The sequence below is a fragment of the Accipiter gentilis genome, chromosome 27 (genome assembly GCF_929443795.1).
Source record: "Accipiter gentilis chromosome 27, bAccGen1.1, whole genome shotgun sequence".
Classification (NCBI taxonomy): Eukaryota; Metazoa; Chordata; class Aves; order Accipitriformes; family Accipitridae; genus Astur; species Astur gentilis.
In genome coordinates, this window is record NC_064906.1 from 21,023,116 (window position 1) to 21,047,725 (window position 24,610).

Sequence of the window (24,610 nt, forward strand, 5' to 3'; positions counted from 1 at the left end):
AATTAATGTTTAACAATAGAGTGCCACTACTGAGAAGATATCTGTAAACAGTGCTTGTTTATATTAGAACCCTTTGCGTATCTCTGGCAGTGAAGAGCAGATCTCAATAAAATTTACACCAAAGTTATACGTACAGTTGTTCAACTCTTCCAAGGCAGGAGAAAGCCAGCTTCCTGCAAAATGAGCACACGGCCTCAGAAATGATCCCAGGAGACTTTTTTTACTCCTTTATTTGTAATTTGTTCTTTAGTATCCTCAATAAGGCTGTTCCAGTTTAGTTGTATTTTGTCTTGTGCAATTACCTTAAAACAAGCTGTGAGATTGAGGTTGCACTCATGAAAACACATATAAACTTCAGGGAAAGCAGAATGAGGTGTGTGCACATGGGCACACACTCTGCCTGTGTTTGCCGAGTTCAGCTTGGGCTCCCTGACGTAGGATTAACAATTCCAAAACATTGAGGCTAATGTGCCATTATAGTATCCAAAGATGAACACAGGGATGGAAGCGTGTCAGTATCCTAATGGGCCAAAGAATTTTAAAATATATATATATATGAAAAAGCACCTTTTTTTTTCTCCACGGCTATAATAGCATTTTGCTTGCCTGTATTTGGGCAAGTCGCCAGTGGATCAGGGCTAATGGGCTGTGACCTCTAGAAGTTAATATGTTACACCGCAATACATAAAACAGCGTTGAGCTAGCAAATGCTGGAATTGGTGCCGACTCCAGAGTGTTTCACGTCCACGTGTCTTAACTGCTCCCCTGTTTCACGGTGCTCGGGGTATGTTGCTGTGGTCATTGCTGCTTGGCGATGTGGCTGCAACACCCTCCAACCCCACCCCAAACCAATCCAGGAAACCTCTCTGGGTTAACAAACCCTTCTCTGTTGTTTTTTGTGGGTTTTTTTCCCCCTGTTGTCAGGACAGCCGTAACCTGGAAGGGGGCACGGGGAGGCTGTAAGTGTGCCTGGGAGCAGCGGGGCTGTCTCTTTGGGTGAACCGCCTGCCCCACTGCATGCCATGCAGAGACAAATAAAGCTGCTCTGTGTGTGAAGGGGGAGGAAAAAGAGGGAATAGCTTTGCTGGGAACAGACAGGCAGGCGAGACTGCTTCTTTCATAAACTGTGCCAACTTAGATTAGCTTGAAGTGACTATGAAACTGCAGTCTAAATTAAGTTTCATCCCATGTACCCAGCATTATTCATAATTGCTCACAGCCAAGGAGTCCGTCGGAGTCTGGGATGGTATTTAGTTATTTTAATACGTTGCCCTTTTTTCTTCCTAGAATCTCCTTGTTTGCTTCCTTTTCTAACTAATGAGATACACTAAGGCAGTGTAGTCTATCTTCCATCCTACATTCCAGTGGTAGCAGGGATCCTCTGGAAAAAGAAGAGTGCAGTTATTTCATTGAAACACTGCTCCTGTTGTTCAGAGGTAACAACCCTCCTGCCAGGACGTGACTCGCAGCAGCAAGGTCTGGGTTCAAATCAAAGAGACTTGCTCTGAAAGCAGTGACTTGAGGCCATACCTGGACAACTGGGAAAATTATACTGAACTAGCTAATTTCTCCTATTTGCAAACATGAATCAAACAGTTAAAGTTTTGTTGGTTTTGGGGTTTTTTTCTAAGAACAACAATCTGACTGGGTAGATAAACAGAGTGATAGTAACTGACTGTTATAGTTATTCTTTAACTATAATAGTTCATAGTCTTTTCCTCTAAGGAAGTAATTTCTAGGCTAGACCTTTTGCCATCATCTGCAGTAAGTGAAAGTTAAGATTTCTTGGGAGATAAACAGCTGTGTAAAGTAACGTTCTGCTCGCTGCTCGGCTGCGTGCCATCCATGCCTCTGGCTGCTCCATCTCCGCGGGCCCTGGCAGCTCTGCGGAGAGCCCCTCCGCTCTCGGCCGCCTGCATGACTCCTGGAGCTGCACGACTTCTACGGTGCTTTAATGCTGAGAACTACTCACAGCCATGAGCTGAGCTGAACTGGACAGCGAGCTAGACATGGATCTTCAAGGAGGCAGGGAAATTGTTTTTTCTGCCTCCTATACTTATACAGTCTGCAGGACAAAATCTTGTGACCTCCCCAAGCTAGCTAAGCGTAACTATTAACCTTGCATTCACAGCTGGATGTTAGCTATTGCCTTAGGCTGGGACAACCATTTACCCAGATACATTTCACAAAGCTACAGATAAATTACAAAACTATAAATATCACTGTTATAGCTGCAAACTTTTCCCCAGTTTGTAAACTCTGTTTCTCAGCAATGCCTCTCAAGTACAGTAACACAATGTAAAAAAAAAAACAAAAAAAAAACAAACAAACAAAAAAAAACCCACAAAACACCAAAAACAAAAAAACATTTAGGGCATGTCTATTGGGGCTTTCTGGTTACCTCCACCTCCCTGCCCTGGATGGCAAAAGTGGCCTTCTCCAGTGGGACTTCCCTCCCCGCTGGGGTTCAGAGGTGTCTAGGAGGAGGTTGTTCTTTGGTTTTTGGGCCCAGCCATCAGGTTCTGGACTCAAAGGGACCGAATTAAGTATCATTCTGCTGTTTAAGTGATTTTCCTTTATTTTTATTTAACCATAGGGTGCCTGGGCATACAAGAGACAAAAATACAAGTCCTCATAAGCGGCTGAAATCCTTGTCCCACTGACATGACAGGTGAAAGCTCTGGCTGCCAGTGGGTTCAACCTGGCTGCTTCAGCTCATCAAAGCAGCCACAAGCTCAGGAATTCAAATTCCTCTTGCGTACGTTTCACCTCTCTCTCATCAAAACTGGAAGCTCCAATAACAAATCTGCCCAGGGTGTCCTTTCAGCTTCCTGCTGCAGCTTTGCTTTTATGATGGTGTTAGCAGGATCTTTCATCGTCCGCCTCCCCAGAGCGTCCTCTTCATGCCCACGCATTTCATTCCATTTGAAGTAAAAAGTAGAAGCTGTTCGGCTTTGCTTAGAGCATAGCTGGGGATTACAAACGCAGATATCATGATTAAAATAAAGCCAGCCTGTTCTGTTTTCCAGGAGTTAGTGACACCGTGCTTGCTTTGCCACCTTGGGAAAGGAGTTTACCCCTCCTCCCAGAACTGTGAATTGGGACTATTGGCCCTGTGTCCCCAGGGAGCAGTGACAGAGGCCTCCCAGTGGAGGGATGCTGGCTACAAACGATTTAAAGCCTAATTTTGCAATAAGACCTTGGGGAATTTTTTGTTGTTTTGTTTGGGGGTTTGTTTTCCTGCCGATTCCTCTCTTCCCTTTCTCAATCGTTAGTCTTTTCCAAGCTTTGATCCAATAATTGAAATGTTAAGCCTTCCATTGGCTGTTTTCTTGTTACAGATTGTCACAAGACTGTTGAAGAAATCATGCTCATCAAAATTTCCTTCCCTGAGTTTTCCATAGCCTGTTTTCTGAGCATACTGTTGCTTACTAGACCACTGCAGAACCACCAATTTCATTTTGAGCTCCATGATAAAATTTAAACAAGGCACAAGTTCCTATCTATTTTGTTGGCTCAGCTGCTGGACTCTATTATGTTTCCCTTGAAAAACCTCCATTTAGGAATAAGGGTTCTGAATCCTGGGGTTCAGTTATGAGCTGACCTCAAATATCTGCAGTTTGCCAATGATGAATTCCATATTCTGACTTGAGTGCTCTAACACAGATACTCAAATCCGCATTTGGGCTCTCAAGAATCACAGTGCGGTTTGGGTTGGAAGGGACCTTAAAGATCACCTAGTTCCACCCCCCCTCCCCTGCCATGGGCAGGGACACCTTCCACCAGACCAGGTGGCTCAAAGCCCCATCCAACCTGGCCTTGAACACTGCCAGGGATGGGGCATCCGCAACCTCTCTGGGAAACCTGTGCCAGTGCCTCACCACCCTGTTTGTACAGAATTTCTTCCTTGTGTCCAATCTAAATCTCTTCTCTCATAGTTTAAAACTGTTGCCTCTTGTGTTATTGCTACAAGCTCTGGTAAAAAGTCTGTCCCTGTCTTTCTTATAAGCCCCCTTTAAGTATTGAAAGGTCTTAATAAGGTGTCCCTGGAGCCTTCTCTTTTCTGGGCTGAACAACCCTGATTCTCTCAGCCTGTCTTCATAGGAGAGCTGCTCCAGCCCTCTGACTGTTTTTGTGGCCTCCTCTGGACTTGGTCCGACAGGTCGGTGGCCGTCTTGTGCCGAGGGCCCTAGAGCTGGATGCAGTCTTGGGAGAAGTCACAGGTGTATGGAGCTTCCAAGTAAGTCAGTAGGCAAAAAAATCCACCCCAAAGAAAACAAAGCATTAGAACCATAAAATTATGCATGTATGCATAAACATATGTATTTTACAGTCTATGTTACATCTATTTGAAAATTCTAGGTTTAGCTATGCTTAGTCTTTATTCATTAGGAAGGAATGAGGTGTTCATAAAGCAGGAGGGTAACAAACAATTTTCAAGATCTGTATTAGGCAGTAGTTTGGAAATGCAACTGTAATGTATAAATGAACCGTATTTTACCATTTTCTCATGAACCACCTTAAAATTGAAAACATAGTAGCAAGGTATTGTGGATTTGCAGTGACACTCTTGCAACTATGGCTCTATTCCAAAGGGCTAAAAAGGCCACACCCCAAGTTACACAAATGTTCTCATGTGCTATGACATTAAAATCTCACTGAAGGGGAAGGTTATACCCGTACCGGGGTGACCGCGCACTGGAGGCCTACCTGTTGTTTAAGGTATGCTGCGAGCTTGGCAGCAGTTCAGCTGGGATTGGGCAACCCAGCAGAGAAGAGTTTCGGTAGCAGCGAGCTGAGGCTGCGGCGGCAGAGGGCACGGAAACCTTCGTCTGTGCGCGCACAAACGTCGGTGGGCACGAGCCCACCACGCTCCCTCACCAGGGCAGGACCCGAGGTTATATCTTCAGCGTCTGCAAAAAAAAAAAAAAGACAAGCAGAGGGCTGCTCGCGCCGAGCGCCCTGAGAAATCTTCACAGAAGTGGCTGCAAGACCCACGGCTGGTTACGCTTCTGCACACCCGTAGGGTCTGACTCGAGCTTGCTTTGTAACTGTGGGGGTGGTATGGCGTGTCAAATGCAGAGTACACGTGAGCAATGGAAATGCCACTCTCTGAGTTTTCGTTTTCCCTTGGAAGCTGTAGACAGGTTTCAAAATACGTTTTGAGTGAAATTTTGCAAAGGTTTCCACGTGCGTTTTGGTTCAGTAGCAATCACTAAGGTTAACGGGGCTTTTGTGACACTTAGATTTAAAACACCAGCTAGTGCTGTGAAAGCACCTCCGTAGTTATCACAGGCATTAATCTAATGGATTTTAGGAGGATTTACACCTTCATTTGTCATCTTCCAGTAAAAGAACAAATGGTATGTAAATCTGTGGGTTCCTTTAATATTTCATCAGATTATGAACAAGTATAAAAATTAAACCGTTGCATTCCTTGAAATCTCTAAGGACATGTGCCTATTTACCAAGTGCAGCCCTTCGCATCGCAGTTTGCTTCCTGGGCTGTCCCTGACGTGGCGCGGCAGCATGCCACCCTGTGTAGCAAATTCACAGGAAGCTTTGTAATCTGGTTATTCTAGTCTGTGACTGCGAACAGTGGGAAATTAGTTTTCTTTATTTGTAGTTAGAGGTGCTCCATATTTATTTTTCCAAAGGAACTCTAAGGAGCTACTTTGTATTCTTAATGCCCTGAACTGGAGGTAATTTTCATACTGTACGTTTTCTGGATACCCAAAGATGACTCACCTGAAGAAAGGGAGTGTTGTTTCATTTTAATTATGTCATAATTTATACTCCTCCCCTAGAATGAGATTCCAGGGTGAGGAGAGCTGGCAAGCCAGCAGAAGACAGAGAAATAAAAAGGTTCCAAAGGTTCATCAATGACCTCACGTCAGGTACATGGCATTTACAGACTTTTTACCTTCATGTTGTCCTTTAGGGGCCGGTAAATAGCAGGTTCCTGCGAAGATTCATGTAGTACCAGAACAAGTGTCTAGAGGTACAATTAAGACGTGATTAACCACATGTTCAAGAGGAATAGGGGAGGAAACGAGAGAAGAAATGTTGCATAAAACGCCCAGTCATTATTGCACATGCTTGCAAGTGATGTGAAAGATTTGGAAAAACCAGTTGGAGCCAGTATAAAACCTCTTATTACTATCAGCAGGCTTTGGATTGGGCCAGTGATGTTTTCCAGATAATCCATATTTCCTCCACCCCTCTTTCGTGGGCCAATTTATCCAATTCCTTCCTTGTTAATTCAAGGAGAGTTTTTCTTGTTTCTAATTATGTGTTGCTTACAGGAACAGGGTGACTGCAATCCTTTCTAAAGAGAGAAGTCTTACCCTGTCTTGGCCCTGTGTGACCGCGTCTGTCTGATGACACCGTGGTGAACCAACTGCGTACTTCATCTCAGCCCAAGTTCTCCTGGATTAGTACCACCGGACATCTTTGGGAGACCTCCCTTCCTCTTCCTTTGCTGTACCCAGCTAACCCAGATCTTCTGGAAAAAGAGATAAGCAGCAGGATTGGTCTCAAGGTATGTTAGCAGAAAGAGAGAAAAGTACTACTGTCTTGTCACTTACTGATATCAGGGTGTAAATCTTTGAAATGCATGAAGGGAGGGTTAAGAAGCCTTTGCTTGGCCTCAGAGGGGTGGGCGATGGGGAAGCCACCTTCCGCACCACTGATCGTGTCGTGACGTGGTGGTGGCTAGAAAAAATTTTATTGTACGTTATGTCAATTCAAATATGTCCAGAGAGAATTCCTCAAGGTAAGTTATTTCACTATTTACCTCCTCACACTTGTAACCTAGGTCTGAATTTTATATAAGGTTTTATGAACGTCGCTCTTCAGAATTTATCTGCCGCCTTCAGATGCTTTCCTGACAATAGCGTCCATTAAAGTTCCATCATTCAGGGGTATAAGTCTTATATTAATGTAATTCAGTGATTTCAGCAGGTTCATGAGGTCTACATTTAGGGTGGGAATGAATAAAAGGTAGGCCTTTGGGGGCGCATGCAGTGATTTAACAGTATGTAGCTGTTCAAGTCCCTGTTCAGTATACGGAGAATTCTAGGGTTGATACTGTATGTCAAAGGGTCTTATTTTTTCTGAAGAATTAAGAAATGTAAGTTAAGTACAATATTGGTGAGTTTTCACATGCATGTAAATCTTTGTGCGCTTTGAAGTGTTGTTGTTCAACCAAGGCAATCATGAGTTATGTAACTTAATAGAAATAGCAGCAGCACCACGGCTGCTATTTTTCTATTTTTGTGTAGGTACGTGTGTATCTGCCTTTATCTGCAGTGTATTAGTTTTGATTTAAATACAGAATGAAATCCTGTTTTCATTTATGGTGCTATCAATCAGGATTAACTGAAAGATGCATCAGATGATGCAAGTATGGAATGAGAATTACATTAACTATGAAATTCTACAAGATCTATGTTGCTATTTATCCATCCTGAAACTTGAAAATGAAACCTTGAGATACCGTTACTTCCTAACCATGGAAACTTTCTAAAGACTGTACTGAAAAAAATCTATTTGAAAGTGGTAGAAGTTTAACCCAGTCTGTGAGCTAAAAGATAGTTGTGGACATTGTTAATAAAACTTGTCTCATACAGCATTAAATATTTATAGAGAGGACTGTGAGCGGATATAATTCTTCTGGTTATAGCTTGGCTGTATTATATACGTGAAAATAGAAATAGCCTTCTTGAAATAGAAACCCTGGTATTGAGTATTCAGTACAGACATGGCTCACTTGAGAATTGTTTTCTCAGGGCATTTGGTCACTGCAGGGACTAACTTACTTGAAGAGGGACTTCAGCAGTTAGTAGCTGAAGCCCCACACGAAAGTCAGCGTTTCAAAGGTGGCAGGCACTCCTGGCTGGCGCCTCTCGCAGCGTGCTGGGAGGAGAGCTGAGCACAGTGTGCGTGAGTGGCACAGGCTGGTTGCAATGGTGGGGCAGTGCGGTGTCGTGTACGCAGTCCACTGCATAAGGAAAACTGGGAATGTGCCACGGCCATAGCTCACAAAGAGGGAGAGAGCGAGCTTTCTGTTGTCTTTGGTGCTGCACTAGACGATGCATGAAGCGTCCCTTCTGCCGTCTCCTTGTCAGTCCTGCCTGGCTTTATAAAAGGCTGGCCTGTCTGTACCCCATTGACTGGAAAAGCATCATGCCAAAGTCAAGTGCTCTGCTGTGACTTCACGCCACTTCTAAATTAACTGTTTTCAATTCGTAGGAAGTTATTTACGCAAAAGGCTCACTAATTTTCCCTTTCTGCTAGTTCTGTTGGGCTAAGCAGCCCAAGAGCTCTACTTCTCTTTTATGAAAATGCTGAAAGAGAGGGTAATTCTAAGCGTAGCACAACTTATTTTCATTAGAGAAAGAGGTAAGGATGATGGGAGGTTTAGTGGCACCAGCATCTGGGAGGCGGTGAGTCACTTCTCTGAAATGCTGCTTTGACAACTTCAGACTCTCCTTGGCGTGGCAAACAAAAAGCAAAAACCTCACACTGAGAAATGGCTGTAGGTGGGTCACCCTGACCAGCACGCTGAGCGGGGTTACCCAGCTCAGTACAATGAAGGTGTATTTACATAAATTAGCTAATGTTTGGATTCAGATTGTAAGCTGGTCAAGACTGCCCAGAGGCATTTTTCAGTCATGTAATATGACATGGTCTCGAAGACTAATTTTATATTTTCCCTGGATAATAGTGCTGTCTTCCCTGACACTGTTCTCAGATGAGTACAAGTCATGCAACTCTGATTTTGGGAAGCATCTTACATTAGCGTCTTGCTTAGGAAGGTTCTCACCACAGCTGAGCCCAAGAACACGAGCTCTGGCCCACTGGGTCTGTCCAGGTAAATATCCTTTCATTAATGTTGGTTCAATTGCAGGCTAGGCCTGGAGTTTCAAATCCTGAAAAAAGTTCATGTAAGAGGAATGGTCGAAAAGAGAGGAAATAAAAGGCTACTTGTCCAAAATATATAGAATGAAACGTTAGGGAAAAGCAACAGACTATGAAGCTGTTGAGAAAAAAAGAGGAAGAATGGAAGAATAAGCATGTAATCAATACCCAACCTTTAAAACAAAATCCCCAGAGTTCTGTGGTTCTTACATTCAAGACTGCGTCAGCATATTATAGAGACCTATCAGCTTCAGTCTGGGTCATGCTGATGCCTGCTGTGTCCACTTTTAGCCACATTTAAAATAACCCGGGTTTAATTTCCTGATGGCTGCATCATTCACAGAAATTCCTCTTATTCTATTCACGTCGTGGTTTGAAACCATTTCCCCATCTCTGATCATGTACATCATGTTCCCGCCCTGCACGCATGCTCTGAAATACCCTCTAAGGCAAAGGGACCCTCCCTTTTCAGAATATTTTTACCTAGCATGACAGTGCTCACTCTGCCCTGTGGCTCCCGAGCGTCAGCGTTGGGCCAGTGCTGCATCACGCACCCACTTGTCTGCTGGGCTGTGCTGTCCCTCGCTCCACCTTACCGCGGTTTGAAGGCAGGAGTGAATGGTCAAGCAGGGATTTCCTCAACAGCCTTTTCCATGCAAGGCTGGGAAAGAGTCTCTAGCTTTCTCCATCACACTCCCAATTCCTTTTTCTAGGTGTCTTAAGGCCAAATATCCTCCAAACTCTTCACTGACTTCAGTAAGTTTTGGGACACAAGAAAAAAATCTCTGAAGGAATCTATCTTTCAGAACAGAACAGGTTGAGGGATAACAAGACAACGGGCAAGCTTCAGTATTTCTACGTAGGCAGGAGGCAATTACCTGATAACTCTGAAATAACACGAACCATCTCAGCTAAAGCTACATAAACCTATATCCGTATCCATGTGCTTTTTCAGATGGCTGCTTTGTCATGTTTTTAGATGATTAGTATCTTTTTTAGTTCTTTCCTTGGGAGCCTCAACTGACATCACGGACTTCTTACATGTAAGTCTTGAAAACCATGAAGAAAACTAAAACCGCTATTCCAAAACCCCCAGGTTGCCCAGGGCAGGAAATGTCTTTGCTCTCTTCTAGATGCTGTACAAGTGCAGTTTGCCACTGAGTCACAAAGGAGGCTTCTTGCCATGACACAGGAAAAGTAAGAGAAACGAAAGATGAACCAAAAACTTGTCAGTGATTTGCTATCTGACTATGGGCAGATCCAAGCACAATATCCTCGTTCCCCCTTGAGTGCCCCACTCATCGAGTCATGGTGCCTTTCTGAAGCAAATTCAGCCTCTTCAGTGGTATTTGATAATGTTGTGTTAGTCTTGTATGGACCAGAAATGATGTGATGTTTGTTCAAAACTACTCATTGTTTTTTATTTGTTATTTTGACACGTTCTTCTAAAATTGGTATCATTTGCTTACAGTTATTTCAGGTTCCTAATAAAAACAATAGGACCTGTAGGTCTAAATCCCAAAAGAACTTTCTGAAGAAGTGGTACTCGGGACTCAAAGAAATGGTCTAGCAAGCTCTGAAAATCTCATTTCCCTTATCTCCTCTTTTTTTTTTTTTTTTTTTTTTTTTTTTTTCCTCCTGTGGATAGCAAAATAAAAGAATTTTGTGAGCTTGAGGCTACACAGCTCCAATTGCTATAATTACATACCTAGGAATTTTGCAATTGTACAGTAAGTCAACTCTCTTTTAGGGACTAATGCTTAAATTGCAATTTCTGGATTGCTTAGAATGGGAAAAGGATTTATGTGGTTAAAAATGCATGTTTGCTATTAACTAAACCTAGCCACATTAACTAACTTTCATTCACAATCTTTTCCTGCTATGAATTCAGGTTTGTTATTTTTGCCTTAGTTTTTAAACTCAAACCTGGTTTCCAGTTCTAGGATGGTCTTCAGACGGCTAAATTGCAGGAAGAGATTTGTGCCAGACTAGAGAAAATGCTTGGTTAACTGGTGTGCGTTAGCTAATGCTGAGCTAATTTTAACCTCTTTTTGCTACATTAGAAACAAATTCTTTGGTATGAGACTTGTCTTACCAGATTCCTTACGTGTTCAGTTAAGTTTAAACTATAAACTCAAATTCCTGAAACACTGCAGGCCAGTTTTAGCAGAAGAAAAATGTAGCCTTAAAGGTTTGATTCAGTAATACCACCAGCGGTGAAGGTGAGGAGAAATAGGAGTAATGTTCTAAAGAATCTCTAGAAGCAGAAATGTGAAATTGCACTGGCGATTAAGTTCTTATTTTTAAAGGCCTAAACTATTTTACAACAAGGATTTTGTCATCTAAATGACTTAATTTTCTCAGGAAATGTATTGAGGAGGCCCACCTAAATGGAGATGAAGCTATACAGACAGGAAAGGGTTAGAAACAGTCCTGGGGGGGACTGAACATGCTCGGTCTCACAGACATGAGATTGACAATTACTCACGCAGTCCCTCTCCCAACTAACGGCCTTTGCCTCAAAAGCGAGCATAGCATCCAGATTGTGGGGATTGCACCGCACACTAGAAGTGCTCCCTTTGGCCTTTTTTGGGGAGCTGGGCCCAGTGCCAAGGAGCCTGGAGAAAGGCAGATTCCTGTGTTGTATTGCAGAGTGTGCTCCCCGCATTTCTCCTGGCTTTTCCATCAGCTAAATGGGACCAAAGAACCGGGGCCATGGGCAGTCGGTGCTGCTGGCGCTCCGGAGATGTATTAAGATCGCGATTTCGGTGATGAAGAGGCTTTCGCTCTTTTGCTGTGCTATATAAAAAGAAGTGAACATAATAAGCGAATACTATTTAGTTGGTTTGTGCTTTACACTTCTGCTTGGGTGTATCATGGTCGAGCAGAAGTTACAGCTGAGGCAAAGGAAGTTCTTTCAGGTTCTTGCAATGACTGGAGCGGTGTAGTTTGCTAATGATGCAGACGGGGGAAGGTTTGGGGGGTTTCTCCAGAGATTTTGTGTCTGCGCAGCTTTAGCGTCTATTCTAGGATAGGGAAGAGTTCATTAGATTTAGGAGTAGGAAGGGGAGTTGAAAAATGACTGAATAGATGATGAACAGAGCTATGAAATCAAGTTCCTGTGATTTAATAGATCACTATTCATTCCTGGAGCTATGGTAACTGACAGCATGCAGTCTTTGAACCAATCCACTTGCAAAATAAAGTATGTAAGCTAGCCTATTTATTTTCATAAAAGTGCAAACTAGGAACATGGCATGTGGCTCATTACCGTGGCAAGTGGCTCAGATGACCAGGGTGATTACTGAACTGTGGTGACTCAGTCAACTTCTGCCCATGGTAACAGGGAAGTTAGGGATCAATGTTTTGCTTCTGCAAATTTGTATTTTTGTCGCTTTACCTACAGCTAGGACAGTCAGCTGTCTCCCTTACCCCGTCTGTGTATGTCAGGGATGGAGGGGAGGGAACGGAAAGCAGCATTCTCAGCTCTCTGCTGAGGAGACGGGCGTTGGAAGGGGACTTCAGGTTGTCAAAGCGAGAGAAGACAAAATTAGGGATGACTGTACTACCCTAAGTGTTCCGTTACATATGGGGTAAATGCACAAAACCTAGGTATTTTGATCATAATGCAAAAGCCTTGGTAGAAGACCAAGGTGGGCATCTATGGTAATCTTCCATTCACATACTACAGAAAAGATGGGACGCGTCATTTTCCTTTCTGTAACTGGCAAATTAATGCAACATCTGGATGTTTCAAAGCATTTACAATTTGCCTGGGATGCGGGTTTCCCGCAGGCAGCAGAGCCATCACTCGTGCGCAGCTTCTGACCCAGGTTTGCCAAACCTTGCTGGCCGGGAAAGAAACTGGCTTTCGGGGCCAGAGAAGCTGCTCGTGTTTACTCTGGTCACAGAGCTGGGCAAGATGCTTTCCCATGGGCAGAACAGCCAGAGAGCGGAGCTGAAGCCTGAGGGAAAGGAAGGTTTTTTTTTGGGGGGGGGGGGGGGGGAGGAAGGGGTTTTTTTGGGGGGGGGGAAGGAAGGGGGTTTTGGGGGGGGGGAAAGGAAGGGGTTTTTTTGGGGGGGGGAAAGGAAGGGGTTTTTTGGGGGGGGAAAGGAAGGGGTTTTTTGGGGGGGGGAAGGAAGGGGTTTTTTGGGGGGGGGAGGAAGGGGTTTTTTGGGGGGGGGAGGAAGGGGTTTTTTGGGGGGGGGGGGGAAGGAAGGGGTTTTTTGGGGGGGGGGAAGGAAGGGGTTTTTTTTGGGGGGGGAAGGAAGGGGTTTTTTTTGGGGGGGAAGGAAGGGGTTTTTTGGGGGAGGGGGGGAGGAAGGGGTTTTTTTGGGGGGGGGAAGGAAGGGTTTTTTGGGGGGGGGGGAAGGAAGTGGTGTTTTTTGGGGGGGGGGAAAGGGTGACCATTAACCAGAGGCTGAGGGGCCGGGTTGGCACCCTGCAGAAGCCTGCCTTGCCTGCCCGATCGTGCCCTTCAGCCCCTCTCTTGACCAAAGCCACTACTAATTAAGAAAAAAAAAAAAAAGTCCTCGCGCCGCCTCCAAGAAGGGGGGGGGGGGAGAGAAGAAAAGAACCTGTAAGAATAAAGGTAACGAGAAACAAGCCGTAGGTGCCAACGCGGGGCGTGAGGCTCAGGGACAGCCCTGGTTCCCCGCGGGGCTCAGCCCCGGGGACACACACGCACCCCCCCGCCAGCTTCGGTTTTGCCGAGTTTACGGCAAAAAGCGGCGAGAGAGGGTCTTCCCAGGCGGCGCCGGCCGCTGCCGCGGTTCGGCCGTTCCCCTGCTCCCCCCCCCCGCCGTCGCCCCGGCCGGTCAGTCCTCACGGAAACCGCCCGGGGCGGGCGGCGGGGCGGGGAGCGGGGCCGGGCGGCTGAGGGACGGGGCGAGGCCGCCTCTCCCTCCTCTCCCTCCTCTCCCCTCTTCCCTCCCTCCGTCTCTGTCGGTCCCGCCGCCGACCTTCGCCGCTGCCGGACCGCGTCCGGCCCCTGAGAAGCGGCGAGGGCGGCCCGGCCATGGAGACCCTCCTGCGCCCCGGGGCCAGCAAGCCTCCCAGCGGGTAAGCCGGCGGGGGCGGCGGGGAGGCTGCGCGTCTGGGTGCGGAGGTGCCCGCTTCGCCTCTCCCCGCGGGAAGGGAAGGGGCTGCCCCGGCCCCGCTCTGCCGCCGCTGCCCCTTCGCCCGCAGCGAGCGGCTCTCCGGTTTGGGGGGTTATTTCTGGGCCGAGGGGGGTTCGGCAGGGCCGGGCGGGCCCGGGGAGCCCGCGGCAGCAGGGCGTCCGTACCAAAAAAAAAAAAAAAAGGGGGGGGGGGGCTTTGAAAGGTTTATTCGGCCCCGGCGCGGCGGAGGGAGGGAGGACGGTGCCGGCCTCGGGTCTCGGCCCGGCCCGGCGGGCGGGAGGTCGGGCGGTGAGCGCCGAGCCGGCCGCTGCTCCCCGCCGCTCCTGCCCTGGGCGACGGGGGGCACCGCTCCCCATAAAGAGCAGGCAGCCGCAGGTGGAGCTGGGGCTTGGTTTGGGTCTTCTTCTGAGAGAAGAGACGAACACCCAGTAGGCCAGCGGCGAATTGACCGGTCCGTTAATTAAACGAGGGGAGCGGCGGCAAGATGAAGTCCTGAGCGGTCTCTTTTGTCAGAGCTAGAAGCCGGGCAAGTTTTGAAGAGCCGTGCTGTCCGCTCGCCGCAATTTACTGCTCTACTTCACACTGGCTGGCTGCACCGGCTGGAAAAGACTGTGATTGCTTCAGCAGCTTTTTTAATTTATTTTTAGTTCTGATGTTTATGTCGTAAATTCCTTTTCAGCGAAGCAGAAAACAGCTTTAAAGTACGTGCTAGTGGGCTACAGTACTTTTGTTAGGTTTAATTTCCTTAGTTTCTGTGTTTAGTAGGGAGTCTTGCAGTGCTTAACAGACAACAGAGCGATGGGTAAAGAAAAGATGCCGTTGGTAGTGTTGTAGTAATGAAACCGTAGGTGTGCAGCGTTTCTTTCACCAGCAGAGCACGGCATAGCTTGCTGCTCTTTTTGTAAACGAAAGGCTTAATTCCAGTTTGGTTGTGACCTTTTAAGCTAACCTTCTATGAAAAGCAGCAGGTGTAACATGCCTCTCTTCTCCGTATTTAGTTGATGCAATAGCATAGCTGCTCTCTAAAATCCTGATCGAGAGGAGATCTAGGATGCCAATTTGCACTTGTGCTTGGAAGAGTAACTAGCGTTTCTCGGATGTAGTGCTGGTTAAAAATTTGTCTCAATTGCTAGGTATCCAAAGATTGGTTAAAGAGTTTGAGTTTGCAATGAGAAAGGGTGTTATTAGTGCATCTCAGAGATGAGCTTGAGGGCATTTCTGAACAAACCTCCTGAATCCTACGTAGCCAGTTTTATCTACGTAAACCCACCTGCGGCCAGACTCAGATATCACATGTGCGAACAGCAATTGCAGTAACAGCGTTAACTTCGGTCAGATCACTCCTGACACGGCTCGAGGAGGTGATTCTACTCGTAAGGTGAAGATGTGCTTGGGATATTGCCTAGCAAAGCCTGTGGCTGTTAATCCGCTCCTGTGGAAGTCGATGGCAATGCTGTTGTGTGCACCAATGGGGAACGCCTCTCTGTTTTATCTGAGCTGATTTCAGCCTTGAAATACTGCTTGTCACCTTTTCTTGCAAGTCAGAGGTTCCCAGCCTGGATGTGTCCGTGCTGTTAGCAGTGGGCTTCACTGAACGGTTCGTAAGTCCCTGAGTTGCTAACATCCGTACTGGAAACTAGTGGATGTTTGGTCCCTAATCAGGTTTTACTCGCCTAGTGAAGAAATCCACTAGGGCTAGGAAAGCGCGGCAAGAGGACAGCTTCATCTGTCCTTGTTGGTTCCCATATGAACCCAGACGTGAGCCGCATCTATGGAGCGTGCCCAGGGAGCGCTGGCTTTTCAGGCCACTGTGGCAGAAATACCTTCCTTTCATGGCAGAAGAAATGCTGTACACGTTTCCAGCTTATTAATTGGGTTAGCTCGCAGTTATGAAAGGGAGGTTAAAATGACCGCAACTTCATGATTTTTAAGAAAGTTCAGACAGAGCTGTTTTGTCTCTGTGTAAATCATTAACAGCAACGTTACGAGTTTCCCTTGTTAAACAGTGAACTAATTTAATGTATCATTTGGTACGGGGTAGAGCAGCTCTGCTGTGTGCTTTATGCAGATAAATTGACTACGTGTGTTTTGAGGCACAGCTGCTTCAGAATTGTACGTTTAAAAGCAGGATACTGTGTGGGCTTTTTTTGTTTTAAACAGCAAAGGAAAACTGCAGTTTGTGGTGGTCTTGCAGGGTTTTTCCCATTTCTCAGTTTGAAAAATGATTGTAGGCTTCAGCACCAAGAATTTTATTGTTGCTAATTGCTAGGCATGAGTTTTGTAAAGCTTTACCAAGTCCGTGATGCTTTATTTAATTAAGATTTATTTTAGCTTATGAAGGTGAATTTAAGACCAACAGCAGCAACAGCAGAAATCGGGATTTATTCTGTGATCGTGCAACAGGTGCTAGAAGACAGAAATACACTTGTTTAAAGTCTACTACCTTGGTGTCTGTATCTGCCCTTATTTCATTAGGGAGAGCAGAGATAGGCCTCTCTGGGTGTCTCGGTTAGTGAATTTTTTGACTGTAATATGGCAAAACAGACATACCTTGGTCATAATTGGCATGGCAGGCTCAAGCCCAAAATGAGGACTGAGAGGATCAGTTCTGTTCTGCTTCGTTAGGAGCCTCGCAGAGTATCTTCCCTTGTCACTGAAAGCATCTCCATCTCCCATGGAAACCAGCAGTTCCTGGGTCCTTCTCCATGCCTTTCCATCTGAGCACAGAAAAGCTTCCTCTGGAGTCTGGCAAATGTGGGGAAATCCCCCCATGTTAAGATGTATGAGCGCTTTCTTTAAGTAGAACCTTTATTTTCTGTGCTTCAGCTTCCTTCCCTATTTTACAGGGCCTTATAGTACTGACAAATACAGGCACACATTAGCACACCTGTTTTGGAGGGACTTACCTGCCGGATTGAAGTGACCCTGGAAGTCAGATAAAGGCTGTGAAATGTCAGTAACGTTTATGTGCAGAAGCTGGGAAAGCAAGCCCCCAGGTACAGAGCAGGTTGCACATCTCAACATGTTGAAACCTTTTGCTATTATTTTATACCTACTCTACATAGTTAAGGGGATTACTTTGTGAAACTGCCCATCCAGCTTTAAAAAAAAAGAAAAAGTAAATTTTTTATTATGCTTGTATTTAGGGTGTTATTTGTAAACCTTGTCTGGAAAAGCCTAGTGGGCACTGTTGTCCTCAGAACATCTGTGTGAACATCTGTGTAATGCTGGTTACGCTGTACTCTTATCTCGCCTTCAAATGTTACAAGAATCAGGGTATGAAGAAACAACGATGTAATTAATTTTTAAATCAACATTGGAAAACTGAGCAATCTGCATGCGTTTCCTCTGTTTTGTATTTATGTGAGATTTCCGGGTAATGTGCGGCGTCCGGGGTGGCAAAGAGCGATGACCGTGGTTAGAAATTTAGAGCAGCAGCGTGGTACCGGCTTTGAAGATTGCTGCCTTGGCCAGTAGCAAGGCTGACACTTGTGTTCTTGGCATTATCCTTCATGTTGTGTCCCTGTTTGTACTGCACTGCTCCCGCAGAATTCAGGTGGCGTTTCTTACGTGTACACCTGAGACAAGGAGCTTCTCTGTAATACATTTTTCTGGCACCGCAGGCAACATTAGCCCTATCTTCCTCTCACACGTAGTTTGGGTCCAAAGTAGTTCTTTCTGTGTCAGTGGAGATAGGTCACATTAAATAAAACTCTGGTAATGGTGACAGAAGAATTGTGCTTGCTACTGTGTAAAATGAAACGAGGTCATTTTTACTGTGTTTTGCACCTCTATATGAATATATGAAAACTGTTGAGCTAATGTGCTGGAAGACGTTTCTATTTTCAGTCATGACTAACATCTCGGGATTGCTGAAGATAAGCAAGCTAATTGTAAGAATAAGCTAAATGGTGAGATAAACGCTATGTAATCCAGTCCTGACAGCTGTTCTTTCTGAATTCCAGTTTCCCATTTCTCCTATCTTACGTTTCCCTTTCTTTCAGAAATTTGTTAGTCTTGCACCAGAGTAGAGGATGAAATAGATGGCTTCTTAAAGTCTCTTCCATTTCTGGGCTGTCTAGAATATTCAGGATTTGTTTTCACTCTCCCAGTCTCCCAGTTGTCTCTCATTGTTTTCTTTCCCATTGATATCTTTTGTATTTTTTCATTTTGCTCTTTTATGCCACTCCTGCCACTGTTAGATGAAATTGAATCTTCTCTTTCGCCTGTCTTGTTTGTTCTTTACGTCTTCCCCTTGTAATTCCAGATTCATTTTTCTGCAGGTTTTGCTCCTGTAAGTTTACATCTTAGTAAAATTGCTTGTCTTCATGAAAGCACTTTACTGCTCTGCAGGAGGTAGCACTATGCTTTGATGGGACAGATTTTTACTTGCCACCCCATCCTGGCCAAGCTGCACCAATTACAATGAATTTCAGGATGCTGCACTAGATAAAGGTCTGGAGAGCGGGGGTTAATTACACTTTAGAGCACTCTCATGGGTGCACTTTTAGATGGTGCTGACCATTAAGGAAAAACAACTTCTTAAATATTTATTTTGAAGTCAGTTCGGTAAATACATGGCTGCTTTGTGTGTAGTTAATCTTGCTAGAGAAGCAGTATATTGCTTTTTGCTGAGTAATTCAGATGACAGTGCATGAGTATGGCCAGAATGAAGAAGGGGTTTTTTTTGCCTTCAAAGGAATGAGGATTTTCTTGAATACGTGTATTTATTCTTAAATATCTATGGTGTTGTAAATATTTAAGACTCCTGTTGTCACAGACTTGAATTACCTTACAAGCATTTATGAAGGCTTCCTAACAATATTCTTTTGGGTTAAAGAAATACATGTAGGAGACTCCACTTTATTTATATAGGCAAAAGCGTGAACACATTTACATGACCTGCTCCGAAAGCAGCCAGGAAGCCTGTGGCAGAGTTAGGGAAGTACCTCACTTCTCCTGAATTGCAATTCAGTGCCTTAACAAGTATTCCCCTGTGTCTGGCCTTTAGCTACTCTGTTAGCATCAGCAAACACTTGATTTTCTGGCAACGACAGGGGTCTGTATACTGCAGCTTTTTGTGTTGCTCTGGCATTGTGATTTCCATGAAAATTGACAGCTTTCACACTTTAATGCTGCTTCTAAGAGATTGAGGGGTCTTTAGAAATTTATTTTTCTGTAGGGGGGTCAAGCCAGCTCCTGCAGTAGAAGCTGGAAATAAGAAAAGACTTAAAACCTGTGTTTCCAGCTAAAATTATGATCTAAGGATCTTTTAAAAAGTAGCTGCATTTCCAGCTAACAGAAATTACAACCCGTATTAACGTATTAATCCTCTTAATGTATAGAGCGTGCTAACATACAGGGCTGCTAGTTGCCCAGCGAGCCAGGCTGCGTATCATTGTATAACGTGTATTGTTGTCATAGTTTCAGCATGAGAGTGTCCGTGATGAGCCAGGGACTTAACCCATGCCAAGGAGTGAGTCACGGAGATTGCGTGTCAGGGCTGCGCTGCCATGGCGCTGACACACAGCATCTCGTACCCGCTGTAGTCCAGTCTCACCAGAAATGTCGTCTTTTTGGTTCCATTAATGCCCCAGCTAACGAGCTGCTTAAGATGCTGTGCATTTGTGCAGAGTAGTTGTCCTAATCGGAGAAATGGGAAAGCAAATGGATTGGGAATGGTTCTTCTGTTTATGTTCCTTTGTTCTTACTCTAGCTTCCAGACTGAGAGTGTCTGTGGGACAAAAAATTTAATTTCTTACTGCTGACCCTGTAAATTCAGCCTGACATTTGCACGTTAAGCTGTGTTTTGTGTGTTCCTTGGCATGTGTTGTATGGAAGAGAGTTGGCAGCCTCCTCTGACAGTTTCAGTGAAGAAGCATGAGTTATAAAGCTTTCTCTGGTAGTCAAAAAATGATACAACCCTGGTATACTTTTTTTTTTTTTTTTTTTTTTTTTTTTTAAGACAGAGAGCATCATTAAAGCAGATAGGAAAGGTGCAAATGAAGTGAAAACTTAGTGTAGGCTGGGCCCAAGATACTTGCAGAGGTGCAGTAGGCAGGCAGTGTTTTTGGGTTCGGGTCTGAATTCTCCAGTGTTTTATTTTTATTAAAGGTGATTGACCTGTGCATAAGTTTTAAAGTTGGCCTCTGAGTTGCTCTGCTTTTCTTTCTCCGTGTTACTTTGGTGTATGCAAAGTGGAGCGGCTCAGTAAGGTGCGATGGAGAGTCCCTCGCCTAAGTAATCAGCAGCCAGGTAATTAGGGAGCTCACTTACAGAAAACCCAGATTCAAGGACCTGCTCAGCACAGAAAGGGCTGAGGATTAAACCTGCAGTAGCTTTTACTACACCAAAGTGCCAGGACCACCCGGCAGCCTGGAGTCCTCCTTTTTTCTTCGAGCGAGAAGCCAGATAGACATAAGCCTCAGTAGTCCCAAAGCTGTTGTGTTGCAATCCATGTTTCCTCAGCAAGCTCTAGTGGTGACCCAAAGGCTAGAAGAACATATGGTCTTTCTGAGCCATGCTGTTTTTGTGGTGCTAACAGTGAAAACTTCCTTTACTCAACAAAACAAATAGGTAAGATACAAAGTCGTATCACTGGCATGGAGCTTGAGCAAGAAATTTACATTTTACATTATCAGTGTTCTAAATATAGCTGTACCGTAAGGTTCAACAGCAAGTACCAATCCAGAAGTACTTACTCAGATATTACTTTATGTTTTCACCAAGCATGACTAACAAGCAGTATGTTTCTGTTTGCCGTACCTGTTTTCCTTTGCTGTATGTCAGGTTTTATTTATATAAATGCATGCTGATCTGATCAACTGTTACTGATATTTTATTGTGATATTGAGCTAGAAGGGTAGAACTCCGTTGGTTTTCAGTAATCAAGGCTTAATGACTTTGTTTTGTTGGTTTTTTTTTGAAGACCACACAAATACATTTAGAACAGGTAACATTGATGGCTGATGAGATGCTTTCTGAATTCTCAAACATTGTTTTAATAAACATATGTGCCAGCATTCATAGCAAGACGATATAAAACCTCTTTATATTACTGCTTTTTGTTAATCTTTTAACGCTTTAGTTAGACTGGAGAACAACCAAGTTCAAGGGCCTGAGTACGAATGCACCATTGATAATCAGTTGTTGCCATCTCCCAGGTCTGACAGTCGTTCCTGTTTGTCTGTCAGTGCCCTTCCTCTGAAAAGGCAGTTTGTTTTTTTGGGGTGAGACTGCTGGATTTCTCCTCGGTACTTGTATTACATGGTGTCAGGAGATGGTTGTGATGGTGACATGAGCAGGAGCTTGTTCTCCGACGCTGTGTGAAGGTCCTCTTCCTGCGGTGTACGTAAGATCCACCAGATGCAGAACTGGCTCGGTCAAAGCCGACTTGTCCAGGGACACAAGAAGAAAGCTGCAATGAGCTCTGTTTTAGATTATCTAGATGACTTTTGTTTTAAAAGCTCATCTATTCCTTCCCGCCCTACACGTGCCGCAGTAGGCATTCCCCTGCGCTTGCCCTGGAGGTCTGTTGGGAGCTATGGCAGCAGCTTTCTAATGTAAGAGAAAATAAAGTAGTGAATTCTATTCAAGACCCTTTAAAATGCTAATCTTTCTTCTATTTCTGTTGTGTAGAGTTATTCTGAGGTATAACAAACATTATTTGTTTTCCCTGCTTTAGCAGGTTCCAAAAAGATAGATAAAAACTCCAAGTTATTTTATAATAAAACATATTATTTCATTTGTGTCCTTACTTCTGTGCTTAGATGGTTTTTCTCTCTGCATTTTTCTTTTTTGTTTGAGGTCAGTATCTTGCATATGCAGCAAAAATACCACCTATGTAAATATATCAAGCATGGCATGTCTGATCTTACTGTGCACAGGACATGTATTTTCCCTTTTGTTTTTGTCTAAGCGTGCCGCAAGAGGAGTCTCCAAAATCAATAAATAGTTTCAGCCAAATTGGAAGAAAAAACTGTTTTCTGTGCTTTTCTTTGATCTCTCCTCCTGTGGTGGTGCTTTATTTCTTTATTTCTGGATGGCACAGCAATGGTTCTGGGTGTTGATGAGGGAATATCTTGGTGTGAATCCAGATTCCTTCCTTCTTTTTTTTTTTTTTTTTTTTTTTGAGTAACTTGGTACCCAGCCTACACTTTCATGGATACCAAATAAATTAAAACTGGGTTCCCTGGGGGTACAGCTCATGTTTCAGTGTCAGCACAGCTTTCTTTGCTGTAATGGGGCTCGTGGTGTTGCTCACAGTCGCTCTGACGAATGCTCTGATCGGTCCCTGCTAGGACAGGGCTTTCTCCTTGGGAAGGAGACCAGCCTTTGGCTTCTGCCACGATTAAAATCTTGGTACTGTGACGCCGTCAGGTGCTCCGAAGACTGACTCTACCAATTCATTAAATTGGTCAGATCATGTTGCTAAACTGCCTGTGTTGTAATTAACGCGATTATTTATTTTGGTTGCTCTTAATTACCTCTGTTTCTTTGCCTGTGTTGAACTGAAGAGTCCCTTGGTCATCTCGTAGCAACACAGAGCAGCATCGTGTGCTAAAATAATGTCACAACGTCAGATGTGCATAACCTTGTGCTTTTTGAGACACGTGGTCTTTTTACTCTCTTGTTTTATGGCTCCTTAAGGTCTCTTGTGCGGCTTTGTTCCCTGGGTAATGCCTTGTCTAGGGGAACAGACTGGGGCCAGTGAGTCCCAAACCCTTCTGTACCCAGGGAAGCTGCGGATCCTTCAGCAGCGGGCTGTGTGTCCTGGACTTGCCCAAGGTCAGCCGGGCACAGGGATGCTGGGGAGAAACCAGAGTGTGCCAGGACATCATTCTCAAACTCCATCAGGGCTTTTATAAACCAGAAGATAATTTTACCCCCATGCTTACATTAGTAAGTTGAGGATTGCTATCTTCAGAACGAGTCTGTTATTCCTGATTAATGTGTTAATGCAGAATTACTTTCTTCTCATCAAACCTAGCTTTTCCATTGCGAGACAAATACAGATGTATCTGCGTGTGATGGATAGAGTCCAGGATCAAACTTAAAAAAGAAACGAAAAAAGGCGACAGCTATGCCTTGCATTTTACATGGGTAATTACAGAACAGTATTTTATCTGAAATTCAGAGATTTGTGGATTTTCTGTATTACTGTGTGTTTAGGAGGAGCATAAAAAGTTACACTGCAGTTTTATGTAATAAATTTATTTGGCTAATTTTGTCCCTTCAAGTCGTGTAGACTGTACAACCTTCATAAAACTATCTAGAAAGAGACTACCTAAATACAGTCCTAGAACTGTACATCGATGATTAAACCATTTCATGGCGAAAGTAAAGTTGCTTTTCTGCCTAACTTCTAAGCAAATACAGTTAGTTAAATTCCCCTTCCAACTCTTGCATGGGTTTGTAAGAAATGAGAATACCTTCCTGAAAGAGCAGTTAGTTATTCTGCAACTGGTATTTACCCAGTTTTCAGCCTCACAGGTATTGGGAAATGTTACTCTTCTAAACAATATTGGCTATAATTTTGGTGAAAAATTCTTCTTTCTAAAGAAGGCAAACTGAATTTTGGAAGTAATTGAATATCAGTGGATGCAAGCTGTTATTTTACTTCCTTGCTTTTAGTAGTTCTATTTTGCAATTAATAAACAGTGTCTCAGTGGGTTTTAGCACTTGATGCCAGAATCAAAATACAGGGTCTTCCTTCTCCTGGCTCAGCTGTGTTGTTGCTTTCCATTTTCTTTAAGGTTTCTTTTCTTCCAGCCTCACGTAAGGCAAACCAGGGATTTTGTTTTTTCTTAGAAGCATCCTTTTTTTTTCTTTTTCTTTTTCTTTCTCTTTCTTTTCTTTTTTTTTTTTTTTAATTTTTAAAAATTTATTTATTTTTTAAGGCTGTTAGTGTAATATTATACAAAATGACTAGTAAAAGCTGGGCAGCCTCAGGGGTCTGTCTGTTCCCATGGTTTATGGGACTCTGTTGGGACAGAGACAGAGCACTTGCTTCCACTTGCCAGAGACTGAAGAGCAGCAAAAGCACTGGTTAATTGTTTAATGCAATATTGGAAATGGGGCTTTGGTCAGCTGCTCTGAAGCAGCTTGAATTTACATGACCCGTTTAGTGTGGAGGAAAGCGGGCATGGCTACGCTCCTATTGCTTTAATATTCAGCTTTTGAGCCAAAGAGCCCATGGAGTCTGGTTTTGCTCTGCTTTGTTTGCCAGGCTGAGGTGTGCCAATCCCAAGCAGCTCAGCTGAAATCTCCGGGTCTGCTCCTGCGTCAAACCGGTGGGAGAGGGACCGGCATGGGCTTCGCTGGGGCAGATGGGTGGCATAGTTGTGGGTGCACACTGCTCTTGTCTCTTTACTGGGGTTCTGGTTTATGTTTTATGTTGAAATAACAAAAATCGGGTATCTCATCATACAAGGGCGAGGTGGGTTTGTGTGTTTAGGTCAAGATAGGTGAGTTCAGTGCCTATATTCCCCTACATTCTCCACCTGCGGTTGCTTTTCTTTATTTACATGATGGTAAACTTCGAAGTGCCATGTTTCCACTAGTATTT

The 24,610-nt window shown here is 44.4% G+C and overlaps 1 protein-coding gene across 9 annotated transcripts in view; it reads left to right on the plus strand.

The window, feature by feature from the left end:
* The window catches only part of COBL (cordon-bleu WH2 repeat protein), a 210,294-nt gene that overhangs the window by 35,494 nt on the left and 150,190 nt on the right, over window positions 1–24,610 (plus strand). For 6 of the 9 annotated variants that reach the window (XM_049830385.1, XM_049830386.1, XM_049830394.1 and 3 more), the window contains exon 1: window positions 13,880–13,984. The exons of 1 other annotated variant lie outside the window; for it this stretch is intronic. In XM_049830385.1, coding sequence (XP_049686342.1) covers window positions 13,941–13,984 — 44 coding nt within the window. In that variant the 5' untranslated portion in view covers window positions 13,880–13,940. Of the gene's footprint in view, window positions 1–6,305; window positions 6,542–13,879; window positions 13,985–24,610 lie in introns of those variants that run through there. 2 more of the 9 variants (XM_049830389.1, XM_049830388.1) reach the window with 1 other exon arrangement.